This window comes from Colletotrichum paranaense, assembly GCF_030867605.1.
Source record: "Colletotrichum paranaense strain IMI 384185 chromosome Unknown Scaffold_1.1, whole genome shotgun sequence".
NCBI classification, from domain to species: Eukaryota; Fungi; Ascomycota; class Sordariomycetes; order Glomerellales; family Glomerellaceae; genus Colletotrichum; species Colletotrichum paranaense.
Genome location: NW_026848959.1, coordinates 621,712 through 635,472, shown reverse-complemented (window position 1 = coordinate 635,472; position 13,761 = coordinate 621,712). Strand labels below are relative to the sequence as shown.

General features: G+C 54.9%; 5 protein-coding genes across 5 annotated transcripts; all 5 read left to right on the top strand.

Annotated features, from left to right (window-relative positions):
- Positions 1–384: 384 nt before the first annotated feature.
- Positions 385–1,266, top strand: CPAR01_00206 (uncharacterized protein; the record flags this gene model as incomplete). The annotated part of the gene is made up of 2 exons (XM_060484499.1): positions 385–564; positions 853–1,266. The coding sequence occupies 2 exons, from the start codon at positions 385–387 to the stop codon at positions 1,264–1,266; spliced, it is 594 nt and encodes a 197-aa protein (XP_060355356.1).
- Positions 1,267–2,188: 922 nt separating this feature from the next.
- CPAR01_00205 (uncharacterized protein) lies at positions 2,189–2,548 on the top strand (the record flags this gene model as incomplete). The annotated part of the gene is made up of 1 exon (XM_060484498.1): positions 2,189–2,548. One exon carries the CDS (start codon positions 2,189–2,191, stop codon positions 2,546–2,548), a length of 360 nt encoding a protein of 119 aa, XP_060355355.1.
- A 1,799-nt stretch (positions 2,549–4,347) lies between these two features.
- CPAR01_00204 (uncharacterized protein) lies at positions 4,348–5,708 on the top strand (the record flags this gene model as incomplete). The annotated part of the gene is made up of 4 exons (XM_060484497.1): positions 4,348–4,596; positions 4,647–4,762; positions 4,857–5,117; positions 5,195–5,708. 4 exons carry the CDS (start codon positions 4,348–4,350, stop codon positions 5,706–5,708), a joined length of 1,140 nt encoding a protein of 379 aa, XP_060355354.1.
- Positions 5,709–5,747: 39 nt separating this feature from the next.
- CPAR01_00203 (uncharacterized protein) lies at positions 5,748–6,983 on the top strand (the record flags this gene model as incomplete). Its single annotated transcript, XM_060484496.1, has 1 exon — positions 5,748–6,983. One exon carries the CDS (start codon positions 5,748–5,750, stop codon positions 6,981–6,983), a length of 1,236 nt encoding a protein of 411 aa, XP_060355353.1.
- A 1,021-nt stretch (positions 6,984–8,004) lies between these two features.
- Positions 8,005–12,105, top strand: CPAR01_00202 (LEA domain-containing protein; the record flags this gene model as incomplete). The annotated part of the gene is made up of 3 exons (XM_060484495.1): positions 8,005–8,077; positions 8,130–11,743; positions 11,806–12,105. The coding sequence occupies 3 exons, from the start codon at positions 8,005–8,007 to the stop codon at positions 12,103–12,105; spliced, it is 3,987 nt and encodes a 1,328-aa protein (XP_060355352.1).
- Positions 12,106–13,761: the final 1,656 nt, after the last annotated feature.

Sequence of the window (13,761 nt, the reverse complement as noted above, 5' to 3'; positions counted from 1 at the left end):
GTGACATTCCGGTATCGATCTTCAGGACTCCAGCAGCAAAGAGAGTAACTCGGCCCCGAACCACGTCCCAACGATCATTGCAAATCCGTTGATCCATACACACGCTCGCACCGGTTTGACTCCACGGCTTGGGCCAACTTGACGTTTCCGAGTCCCGACGCGACACGAAGCAGACCTCGAGTTGTGAACAGGCAACGGCGAGGCTCCAAAGAACTTTGACTCCCTCGACTTCAACTCACTTGAGCTCGTCCCTGTGCCCACTCTCACTCGAAAAGGCCAACGTCTCCCACCGCCCACAGTCACTCGCCCGGATTTTCGTCCCTTGATTCCCACTTTACCCTTCCTGTATTATTAGTCGCCCGCCTCGGAAAACAAGTTCGAAACATGGTTATCGGTCTGCTCGCCATCGCCGCCATACCCACAGTCATCGGCACTGGTCAGGCCGTAAGCGCTCAGAAGAAGCAGAATGCCGCTGCCAAAGAACAGGCCAAGTTCAGCCTTACGGCGACAATGACCATTAACGGCAAGCAAGAAGAGTGTCCATGTATTGTTGTTGACAACAAGGTGAGCAAAGCCCACAAACCAACAGCCAACAGCCCACATCCAACGCCCTTCAAACTCCCTCCCACTTCCCTCTCGATCGCCCATCGACCCCCGTTCCCGCGTCTGCAGACATCTGCATGCTCTTTCTCTATTTCCTTGCTTTTCTCTTTTCCCCGTTACCCTTTGCGAGGGTTGGCACACCCACTCGGCCAACCTCGCCGCGTGTTTTGACTTACACTAGCTCCCTCGCCAACTTGGAAACCTTGCGACGCATCTCAATTGGACTAACACGCACATTCTCCCCCGCAGATATGGATAAGTCATAGTCTGGCACCGGCTCCAGGGCACAAGTTTTCAGGGTATTACTTCAACTACCCCAGCGAACCACCAATGCGCGCCTTGGTATCAACGATAGCGGAAGACCCGCCCATGTTGAACTGGATTTACGTCGACGCCGACAGCAGAGCACTCCGCCACGGGGGCCGCAAAGATACCCTAGGCCATGTTATAGGACCTTGGGGCTGGACTGACGATGAGAGGTATCTCTCACTCAGAGGAAGCGGGCTCGGCTTCGTAGCCGTACTGGAGGAGGACGGCAGGTGGGCTGCATATTGGGATCCGGATGGGCGGTTGCGGGAGGGCTATGATCCCGAGGACTGTATAGAGATAGCTCTCAGGCGGCAGATGGCGCTAGGCATTGAAAGCGCCTACGTGAAAGGATAGGCGAGCCAGATCATCGAGAAGGATAAACTCAGTGTGTGTCAAATTTTGGAATAATCCGGGGGGAATCCAGGAGTCTCGGAGCTTTGAGGGGAACGGGCAAATAGAACAGGTCTCTAGGCGTTCTGCAGCTTGCAAGGATAGGAATAGTTGGCATCTGTAACCCGTGAGCCCGTACATCGTCAGTGCATAGCCTTCAGCAAGCTTGCAAGCTCAAACCAACTTACAAGAAGCTTGTTTAGTTGCAGGAATAGAGTAATGCTGCGTCATGCCTGCATTGGCGGCACCAGTGATCGCAAGTCCGTGGTGCGAGTCTGATAATGCATGATTGGGTGCAAGCCAGCGAAAGGTGCGCGTTGAATCCGAAAAGGAACAGGGATGGCAGACACCATCTCGACCTCTTTGGTGTTTTTTGGGAGCGCCGGGATGTGTTGGGCTGGGTTGGCCGCGCTTCCTCCTCGACGGCATAGGCAGATCGGGGACGCATCGAGCATGAGACAAGACCAATGCCCCAGCGGCCCCAGTGAATCCGCCCCCCCTCCCCTCCGCACGCATGCCGCTTGGCCCTCTTCAACGTCATTTCGGTCCAGAACATCGAGAGAGTCGAGTGGTGTGACGCAAATCTAGAAGGGGTGAGAGCAGTGAGAGATGGGAATCCTGGATGCCCCAGGGTCCAACATGATCTCATCAGCTGGAAAGGGTGTAAGCTTTTACATCCTGTTTTGACCCCTTCCGGATACTGTCCGGAATCACTTATATGTTGCGTCCTCATCCAGAGTCGATAAACAGAATCAGACTTTGAAGAGACACTCCAAACTTACCGGTAGACAAAAAGCCCTTAATATCAGTTCTCCCTTCCTTCACACCAAGGAAAGTCCATTCGCCCGTCTTTGAACCATCAACTTCATCAAACTCATCAGTCACAATGGCCTCCCCCCGCGAGAAGAACAACACTAAGTACGCCTCCGAAGACGAGACCTCGGAAGCACCCAGCGAGCAGCAGAAGCCTCAGCGCCGTCAGCGCCCGCAACGCAGGCAGATGCAGAGACGCCAGCAGCAGTCAAGTGGCCCTCTCGACAACCTCGGTGGCATTGGTGATGTTGGCGGCGTGACCAACGGCGTGCAGAACACACTAGGCAACGTTGCTGGTGGTGCGTTGCAACAGCAAGGCGGCGGTGGTGGTGACAAGAGCGACACCCTTCGGTTGCGTCTTGATCTCAACCTCGACATTGAGATCACGCTGAAGGCACGCATTCACGGTGACCTCGAGCTGGCTCTCTTGTAAGTACCACTCATTTCTCTATCTTCCCCCTTACCCTCCACAGTTACGGCCCTCCCTCTTGTCTGCGCTAGGTAGAGCTCCGATTCGTCCTCGCTTCTTATTCGCAGGCAAGCACGGGCTAGTTAGTAGCTTGTAGCCAAGTTCAAGATGGGCTAATGGGCTTTACCTCGTCTTTTAATCAGGAACTGAGAGACGTTTTCCACAGGGACCAATCTTAAAACGACATTCTTATCGTCGAATTTCTTTACAACACGGAGTCGCGGGTCTGAACAGTGGGCGAAATGCTTTTCGACCCAGTTTGATGGAATGTGTGGGTTTGTTTTTTTGTCGCCCGCTTTTACAGCCCAACCGTAAAAAGAAACGGTTGGGCCAGCAAGGGTTCGAGGAGTTGGTGGACGGATGGGATATCGGGATCCATCTGCCGCGTGTATTATGAAGGATTTGTGCATCATCGACATCATGAGATACGGACGCTATTTCGGGAAGTTTTGTGGGTATCCTATTCGACGTTAGCCAAAGCATTCTAAACAGTTTCTTTTAACGAATGATACTTGACCAAGACCAATTAAATGATGAGATGCTGCAGCCATCGGTGACAAGTTCCCACACACGCGCCCTCACCTTCCCTCAACTTACCTCACTCATATCTAAGTATGCTGACACTCCCCTCATCCTCAATGGACATATCCTACAGGGCTTGAGAACGCCAATGATCCCAAGCCTCGATAGAACTGCGAATCAACTCTGTTGACAGACTTAGCGCGTGTCGTTGGTTTCAGCACACCATCAATGCCCTCAGCCACCCGCTAAGTGCCAAGCTCGTGTGGAGTAGCGTCGAAAAAACAGGCAGAGCCATGTGTTGTGACATCCGCCGTCAAGCATGCCAAGGGGCGAAGACGGTGGCCAGCAACCGTTCGTAGCGCCAATTTCCACTAGCCTCCGTCTGTTTCACGCTTCACGTCTGGCGCCGTTGATCTCGGTGACGGGGCAAATCTCCAATGCGACGGTGGGGTGCTCTCCACCCACCCAACCAGCAAAGTCAACAGTGTGGTTGCCCATTCCTTCCAGAGGCTAGTGTCATCGGGAGCGAATTACGAAGGCGTGGGAGTGTCGGCTGGAGGACCTGGAAGAAGTGGCTGGATACGCAGCTGGAAAGCGACGGCGCCAGAGACTACTGCAGACAATACTCGTTGTGCCTTGCTTTCCATGCGTCGTTTCTCCTGGGCTTAACTAGCGTTAGTTTATTCTGCCCAGAGACAACGCATTCAAAATTTCAATGTCCTGACGGGATCATGCTGGGATCCTGACTTCATTTCGCGTCGTCAAAAGTGCTCACCGAGACATGGAGTGAGAGAAGGAAAAAGGAAAAAAGAACCTTAGAGTTTGGCCGGCCGATGTCAATGGTCAAGCCACAGAGCGGCTTCGGCCCTCCCTGTCCGTCCAATATTGCCGCAGCGAAGCAGCCACATGATGCGATGTAACTCAGACCCAGGATTGAGTTGGTGTGTGAGTGAGTCGTCTTTTTTGGTCGCCCGCCGCCAAATGTAACGGTGGAACGGCCCCCCCTTGCTCCCCTCTCAAAGTCTCCCCACCTCATATCCGTAAGAAGGCCCGGTAAACGGTATCCATAGTACCGTCTCGACTCTGTGTGGCGGAGACACTCGCAATCGTACGGAGACGGTCGGAAAACGCTAGACCTGCAGGGTAACCGTGGCTGAACGGGAAATTTTTGCGTCGCATCCCGGCGCATCGGGTGGGAGCATCAGCCACTCACGTTCAACGTCGTCCTGGTCGCTGTGAAAATGTCAGTCAAGCGATCTTCACCAGTCTCAATCGTCAAGCCACCTGCCGACAAACGTATCGCGCCGATCGTACTGCCTCCGTCTCATTTCCAACGGTCTGGACTCTCGTCGGCTTTCTTCTTCTTCGCCTCTTTGCATCTCATTGCCTCTTCAGGCTACCATCGAGATCATCCTTCGCCAGCCTGTGTCGGTTGTGGCGTTGATGGCACGCGGCCTTCGTCCATTGACAAACTCGAGACGTCTCTGAAGGTCTGCTGAAGCTGTTCGGGCATGAGGACCAACCCGAGCTTCTGATGAAGCTGATTCCTCCCATCAAGTGCCCTTTGAACAATCATGAGCCACATCTGAACTCTGAGTGTTTCGGCTGGGTCAATGTCAAGAGCCTTTTCCAGAGTCTGTGGTCGGTGTGTGGTCGGTAAGCTCGAAGCTTCCTATGGGTCAACTGAGTACCCCCGGACTGCCCATCAACCCAGCTGAGATAGCGTCGACGCACGTGTATGAATGTCCAGGCTCATGCTCACTCACCGTGCTCTCCAGCAACAGTTGACGGCTAGCCGTGCGTTCCGTCCGTACAGTAGCTCAGGCGCCAGCCTAACCATTCAGCACCACGGCCGTTCGCACAGTCGTTCGTGTTTCGAAGGAAAACAGGCTTTTCCAGACCTTGTTGGACCTTTTGCTTCCAATCTCAGTGCTCTTCCGGCGCCATCTTCGGAGTCTTGCCTCGTTCCCAATCTGCCATCTTCACCACCCGCCAACGATCCCTTCCTCTCGTGCTTCTTTGCATGCCGTTTCCGAAGTACCCGGTGGAGACATTTGCGTGTATCTGGAGACACTGTGGAGTCAACAGATCTCGGTTCGACAAGTCCTTGAACAGTCCCATCCTTGCACAGCAAGCCTGGCAAGGAGTCAACGTGAACCGTCGCCCCGTTCGCCAGTTCTGGAACCCCAAGGTTGCCCCAGTTGCCAGTCTCGGCAGACACAAGACAGAATCCACTCTCGATCTCATCGTCGACCTGACGTCACAACGACTCAGCCAACCCCCTTCTGCCTTGCAGGCCTTGCAGAACCGCTGCCCGCGCCCCGCGAGCAATCAGAAAACCTCTGCCCGCGTGTATCGACCAAGGGGTGCACCGAGAGAAACGCACTCACGCGCACTCGACAGCAACACCGAACACCGTCCCTCCTCACACCTCACTTTCTCTCTCAACCGCCGCCCAGACTCTCTGAAGCAAGCAAGCAAGCAAGCAGGTCGGTCGATCGATCCTCAGGTGGGTTGCCGGCTCTCCATTCCTTTACAGCTGGCGGTCCTGGCCTCGCTTCCCTTCCCTCCCCTTTCCCCTCTCTTTGAAAGCAAGGCCTAGCTGACGCGGAACATCCTTCGTCTCCCACAGAATCATCCAATGATGACGGCGTCCGCTCCTGCTCAGCAGACTCCACTCCAAACTCTCCGCGACGAACCCGACAGCCCTGCCTCGAAGCCGCCTGCACAGCAATCTATGCAAAGTCCCATACCTGCGCGCCCGGAATCCTCGTCGCACACTATGCACCATACCGAGCCACGACCTGCGGCTGGAGCCAGCGATCATGATCATACTTCCCGGCACGATGAGTATGAGGTTGTCGAGGTCGAAGATGGACAGGCTGGGGTGGAAGAGGCGCCCAAAGCCACCTTCTCACGCCCGCCTCTGCCTCGTCTGAACTCCCAGTCGCGGGCAGCTTCCTCGCCGGCGCCATTCCATGAAACCAATCCTCCGGAGTATCCTCATCGACAGGTTAGCTACACGAGCACCCCACAACCAGAGCAAGGCGGGCCTGTCCACCTGCAGGGCTCGCGGGAGATACCTATCCCAATGAGGCCATCGTCTACACAATACCAAACGGGTCCCGAGGCATCAACACCGCCGACAACCGAGACCACAGACAATGGCATAGACGAGGGCTCGCAAGATGCCAAATCATCGTCGCAAGGCAACACCCCGAAGCCACAAGAAAAGAATGCCCCGATCGCGATCCCAAAGGTCACACCTCTGTCTTCAGACCTTAGGTTGCCCCCAAACCTTGCTGAGCTAGCGCAAGGTCTGGATGGCAAGTACGTTGATGAGTTTGGAAACATTTTGGACTGGAATGGTCAAGTGCTTGGACGTGTGGAAGGTGACCTGCCGTCCATGATCGGACGACCAGTCTCAGTAACGGGCGAGATCTTCAGCGAAGACGGCGAGGTGGTCGGTTACGTAGCGGAGAACGATACCATTCCACCAACGCCTCCGTCTCCTAAGCCCATTGAAGGCATGGGAGACGGACTGAAGGTGGACCACTTGGGGAACATCCTCGACAAGCATAACAATGTCGTCGGTCATTTCGACGGCGCTCCTCTGGCAAAGTCTGTTCAGCAGACAGGCCAGCCGAGTAGCTCAAACCAGTCCAGTAATCCTCGACCCGGTTACATGCCCGACACGCATACTAGCTGCCCTCAATGTACTGCTCATCGACAGTCTAAGCCATCAGCTGATACTCCCAGCCCGTCCGAGATATTCATGGACGTCAAGTCAACCAATGATGGTATTCAGCTCATCATCAAGATCCCAACTGTATTTCACGGTGGTGGGAATCCCAATATCCATATAGGAACCAGATGAGCCATGTAATGGGATTTACGTATTTTGGATGGGTTGTTGATCTTCAGGAGTTCTGGAACCAGCGGTAGATACTAGCATGCGGCGGCGTTCAGACGGTAGTGAGATGGACATAGGCCAGGGTTTGAATCGTAGTTGCCATCCAGACAGAACTTGGCAACGAACCGTTTGCACAAACTTGTGGCTTCGAGACCCATTACCTGGCCCGTTGTGTGAGGCTGAAAAGGAGAACAAGGGCGAGACTTTCGGATGCTTGCGGGCGCATAGACGCGGATGGTGATTTGGGAACTTGCAGAGCGTGACGAATAGTAGTTGATTTTTCGTGTTTCGAACAGCGTCATGACGTCCGCTGTGCATGCGAGTCCAGCCTTCATGAACTTCGCAATCCGCATTTTGGAAAAGAAAGTTGTTGGAAGTGACCGGGGGGACTGAGTGTGGAGGAACTGACGAATGAATGATGCAGGGCAGGGAGACCCCCGGGAAGCACTAGCCACACCAACTGAGCGTCTCCAAGAAAGGTGGCCGTCGATCGATCAGGAAACCAATGGTAATTCCCCAGACTGGCTGACTGTCACACCATACCCCAAGGTGCATCTCCCCTTCTCAAGTAAGGTTGCGTCATGATAGCTGGGATCCAGCCGTCCAAGGGCTCGGACGAGGTGTGGCTTTGCGTCATGATGGGCGACTGGCAAGCTGGCCATCCCTCCCCCCATGAAGTCACCCTGTGGCGCGAGCAAGGGCCAGAGCTTCGATGGACGAGGGAAGCTCCTCGAGCTTGAGCTCCCCTTGACGTAAGATTGGGAGCCGACGTTCAGCTGGAAACTTGATTTGCGTTGAAGGATTTGAGGTATAAGACGTCTGACCGGCAGGTCTTTGTATCGGAATTTGACTTTCATCTCCCAATTCAATGCAATCATCTCATGAACAGCTACATTTTCTAAGATACCCTGTTAGCGCTGAGTACAACGAATTTTTATCAAGACACGAACAAGAGCAACAAGAAAGAAACAACAAGACAAACAATATGGTCGGAGCTGCATCCAAGTCAGGCAGCAGCATGCCCGGTGGTTGGGGAAAGGGTGAGGAGCAGAAGTCAAGTGAGTTCACTTACACACGACTCATGATGAGTCGAACACTGACCTTTCGTAGCATACTCGGTCGAGCAAGATATCCAAGACCATGGCGACAACCTTGTTGCCGGTGTCATTGGCAAGACCGGTGAGGTGGTAGACGAGACCGGCAAGACTGTCGGCAAGGTTACAGAAGGCGAGGCCGGAGAGCTTGTCGGCAACGTCGTCACCGCGACAGGCGATATCATCGGCAAGGACGGCGGCGTTATTGGCAAGGCTCTTCCCCTCGGCGAGTTGACGGAAGGTGGCGAGACCAAGGAGGGCGGTGGCTTCAGCATCATGGGCGCCACCAAGGGCGTCAAGGGCATCGTCGACACTGTCGACGGCACTGTTCAGACTGTCAACCGCACATTACCACTTGTCGGCGACCTGACCAAGGGTATTGGTCTGGGCGAAGGCCAGGGCGGTGTGCTCGGCGGCGTCCTTGGTGGTGGTCAAGATGAGAAGGGTTCCCAAGGTGGCCTTGTCGGTAATACCCTGGGCAACGTTACCGGAGCTCTCGGCGGTCAGTCCGAGAAGGGCACATCTTCAGACAACGCCCTCGGCGGCCTGCTTGGAGGTGTTTTGGGCCAGAGCCAAAGTGGAGGCCCTCTTGGCGGCGTCCTCGGTGGCACCGAGCCATTGAACCGCGACCAGTCTGTCACCGACAAGGATGAGAAGCTCACCCAGCTTCTTGCTGAGCAGAAGGAGGAGGCAGATGACAAGGCCTCCTTGACCGAGAACGCGAAGCAGAACCTCTTCGAGAACAACGAGACAACATCAGAGGTTGCCCCAATCGATCTCCAGGATGTCGAAAAGTCGCAACCCGACGTTGACGCTGATGGTAAGCTCACAACCGGCGGAGAGAACACCCAAACAGAGACTGAAGATTCCCAAGGCGCCAAGACAGACCTCACAGAACAGTCGACAATCGACGGCAAGAGTGATTTGCAAGAGGTCGACGCCGAGCCCATCGAAGAGGCGACAGAGGGTGCCGAGACCGTCAAGGACGACTCGACTGAGAAGGCTGGCACTGCCCAGACTGATGCTCAGTCCCGTGTTCCGGATGACATCGCTACCCTCGACATTCCCGTCTCGCAGATTCCCGACGGTCTGAAGAGTGAGCTTCCGGAAGATATCCAGACTGCCGACATCCCCGTATCGCAGATTCCATTCGACGCTCAGTCCAAGCTTCCCACCGATCTTGTTTCCAAGCTTCCTTCGGATCTAGCCTCTCAGGTTGAGGACGCCAAGTCCGGTGCCGAGACTGCTCGTGAATCCGATGCCACTGAGGACTGGGCGAACCAGCAGAACCCCGAGGAGCAATCCGAGGTTCCCGAGGATGCTCAGACTGGCGAGTTCCCCAAGACCGAGGGCGTCACTGAGGGTGTTGAGGGCGAGGGCTTTGAGGCCATCGACGAGGGTGTGGACTCCGGTGTGGAGGGTATCGAAGATGTCGCCGAGACCGCTACTGCGAAGACTGGCGATGTCCCTGACATTGACGTCACCGCTGCTTCTGAGTCTGCTCCCAAGTCTACCATTAAGGATGATATCAAGAGCGTCCTCAGCACCATCCGCTCTGCCATTCCCGAAGACCAGCGCACCGTCTCTGTTGCCGGCGACAAGCTTCTCCAGCCATTCGAGAAGTTCCCTGGCGCCCAGGTTGACGAGGAGGGAAGGGTTGTTTTCGACGATGTTTCCATCGGTCGCATCGCCGAGGGTAACCCGGAGGAACTTGTTGGCATGACCCTCGATGCCGAGGGCAACATTGTCAACGAGCGCGGCAGCATCATTGGCAAGGCCGAGCTCAAGTCTGAGGTTGCTGAGGAGCTTCTCAAGGACACCATTGACTTCTCCATCCTAAAGGGTGCCAAGGTCAATAAGGCTGGCAACCTTGTCAACGACAAGGGTGAGGCCGTCGGTCGCATTGTCTCCGGTATCCTCAAGCACTTAGTTGGTCGCAAGGCCAACGAGCTCGGTGAGATCTGGAACGACAGCGGCAAGGTTATTGGCAAGGCCGAGCCCATTCCCGAGACTGAGCGTGAGGAGCTTAGCGAGCCTGCTCCCTTCGAGGACTTCCCTGGCGCAACCGTCGAGTCCAATGGGCACGTTCTCTTTGAGGGCGATATTGTCGGTCGTGTCATTGAGGGTGACCCGAAGAAGCTCAAGGGCAAGAAGGTTGACGACGACGGTGACATTCTTGACAAGAGCGGCAATGCCATTGGCAAGGCCGAGCGTTGGGAACCCGAGTCTGAGCCCGAGCCTGAACCGGAGGCACCTGTTGACAACTCTGCCCTCGCTGGCAAGCGTGTCAACAAGGCTGGCAATGTCGTCGACAAGGACGGCACCATCTATGGCCGCATTGTCGAGGGTGACATCAAGCGCCTGATCGGTCGCATGTGCGACAAGGAAGGAAACGTCCGCAGCGAGTCCGGTGACATCATCGGAAGAGCTGAGCTTGTTGCTGAGGGTGACCGTGAGGGATCCAAGGAGGGTCCCTTCGCTGAGCTCCCTGGCTGCACCGTCGCCAAGGACGGCACCATTGTCACTCCCTCTGGAGATATTGTCGGTCGTCTTGTCCAGGGTGACGCCAAGGTTCTCTTCGGCCGCCCCATCGACGAGGATGGTGATATTCTTGACCGCAATGGCAACCTGCTCGGCAAAGCTGAGCGCTGGGAGCCCGAGGCTGCTCCCGAGAGACAGAAGGGACCTATGGAAGGCCGCAAGGTTAACCGCAGCGGCGAGGTTGTTGATGAGGATGGCGACGTGATTGGCAAGCTCACCTCTGGTGAGATTAAGGCCTGCGCCGGCAAGCCCGTCAACGAGGACAACGATGTTGTTGATTCCAAGGGACGTGTCGTCGGTCATGTCGAGCTTCTCGAGGACATTCCTGAGCCCAAGGGCCCCATGGAAGGCAAGGTTGTCAACAAGGAAGGTTTCGTCGTCAGCGACAATGGCGAGACTCTTGGTAAGCTTACCAGCGGTGAGCTCAGCATCTGCGCCGGCAAGAAGGTCAACGAGGACAATGATGTCGTTGACTCCAAGGACCGCGTTGTTGGTCATGTTACTGCCATCTCCGATCTTCCTCAGAAGAAGGGACCTATGGAGGGTCGCAAGGTCAACAAGAACGGTGAGGTCTGCGACGAAGATGGAAACATCATCGGTAGACTTACCACTGGCGAGGTCACCATTTGCTCCGGCAAGGAGGTCAACAGCGATAATGACGTTGTCGACTCCAAGGACCGTGTCGTCGGACACGTCACCCTCGTCGAGGATATCGTCGAGGAGGAGGAGACTCCCGAGGAGACCGAGGAGGAGAAGCAGGCTCGCATCGAGGCTGAGGCCGACCGCAAGTTGGCCAAGAACCTCGGTGGCTTGATTGAGCAGGGCTTGGATCGTCTCCGTCCCATCTGCAAGATGATTACGCAGAAGATTGAGGCCGCTGAGCGCCAGCCCAAGGAGGAGCGTGACGAGGAGCAGCTGGTCAAGGATGTCAAGCCTCTCATTGAGGAGGGTGGCAAGCTCTTGACTGAGTTGAACGGCAGCGTTCGTGCCTTGGATCCCGATGGACGCATCCAGCAGAACGCCAAGGCCAAGGCCCAGACTCGTGAGGCTACTCCCGAGGAACACCACCTCGCCGAGGTCCTTAAGGAGGTGAGTTTATCTCTGATACGAATATCATCATGACCTTGAATATATGCTAACGTTGATAACAGTTGACCGGTACCATCACGGAAACCGTCGAAGGTGCCAAGCGCAAGCTTGAGGACCTTCCCAAGGCAAAGGCTGAGCTCAACCCTCTTTGGGGACTTCTCACCGAGCCTTTGTTCCAGATTCTGGCTGCCGTCGGTCTTTTGCTGACTGGTGTCCTGAACCTGGTTGGTCGTCTTCTCAACGGTCTTGGCCTCGGCAAGATTGTCGATGGTCTGCTCGGAACTCTCGGTCTCAACCGTCTGCTGGATGGCCTCGGCCTCGGCAGCTTGACCAAGGCTCTTGGTGGCGGCAAGAAGAAATAAGCGCATCTAATGATTGCATGATTTGTTGTACTCGCGCGGTGGATCTATCGGATACTGTTTTGACGATGGTTTACGGACATGTAATTTCTTTGGCGTGTCATTTGTACGGCTTTTCGGGGCTTTCTGGCAAAAATGTTTGGATCTGGTCTTGTAAGAATAGCAATGGTGTTTAGTAGTCTTAGCGACCAATTTGTACGGCCTTTCTAGTTATTTGTTGTTCATGCTTGTTGATTCTAGTGTTTCTTCGTGATCGTATGTTGCTATCGTGAAGCAAGCTACGGCGTAAGCTTGGCTGAATCGTTGAATGGAAAAAAAGGTGTTTGGGTGTGTTGGGATAAGAGAAACAATCGTGAGGGAGTGAAGTCAAAAAAAAAAAAAAAGGTAGAGTTTTCCTTCCGACGGGGTCGCATCTTGTGCCTTCCTTCGTCAAACAAACAAAGGTCGTGTGGCAGGTGGGCAGGTGCGAGGTGCAACCTTCCCGGTGGAAGTGCGACTTAAGGTACAAGGCACAAGACACTTGAGGCAGGGACCACCCATTGTTGTTGATCCCAATGACTCCATCACCCCCAACCTGCCCTTTCCTCCCTTTACACTCTGGAGTCTGAGTCTGAGGTGGGCTTTGCCTTCCCTCTTTCGGCTGTTTCTGGTCTTAGCTTGGAGCACCTGCCGCGAGACAAACCCGCTCCTTTCCCAATTCGACAAGGCAAGCAAGAGCCGCCTTCCCAGTTACGGACTCGTCGTTGATGATCGTCAACTCGTCGCTTCCTTCTTCGCTCGTCTTATTGTCCGTTTGGCATCTGCCGCTTGTTCTTAGCCAACTTTTTATTGCAGCTTGCCCCATCCGTGTGTTGTCCATGTGGCTTCCCGTCCTGTCATCCCTTGAATCCCGTGCATGTGCCGTGTTTACTAGTAGCCCCCCGTTTGTTCGTGGATCGAAACATTGCAAGCCGATCCGCCATCATCCACGGGCCATCTCATGGGCTTCAAAACCGCTCGGCCGAGGCAGTGAGACATGACACCACTTTCGTGCTTCCTAAGCCTGAGTAAATCACCAATAGTCGCATTTCCAATATCCCCGAGTTCCAAACAGACAAGCAAGCCCGTCCTTCTGCCATGATTACCATCAACACTGTGCCTGTTTTGCCCGTTCGGGTGGTATGCCCCGCGATTTAGACTTTTTCTTACTATTGCTTCCCTTGTCCATAACGCCCAAAAACAGGGACCCCGAAATGCCCCAATGCTCCCTTAATATCGTGCCGAAGGGCTGAAGCCTGTTTTTTGCGATGCTCCAGGCCGCGTAGTGAAGCCTAGAGGGCCTGGAAGGGGCAGGTTTCTATTAATTAACCATGGCACCCTCGCACTCCTCGCAACATTCAGGGCAGCATTTCTCTCCGTGTTCATCTGGATATGCGGGAGCGTTGGGGATGGGACGACGATAATCACTTGGCGCGCTCCACTGCATCTCAACATGGGAATTATCGGATTGTTTTGGCTGAGCCGCTCGAGTTACAACACAGCCAACACTCGACCGGCTACAGATCGGCATCGACGAACGAATGCTATACCAAAGTCCCGTGGTCCACGAACTTTGGATCCCCGTATGAAGACGCGGCACCACACACGGCACCTCACGGCAGGCAGCTACTCCTCCGACTG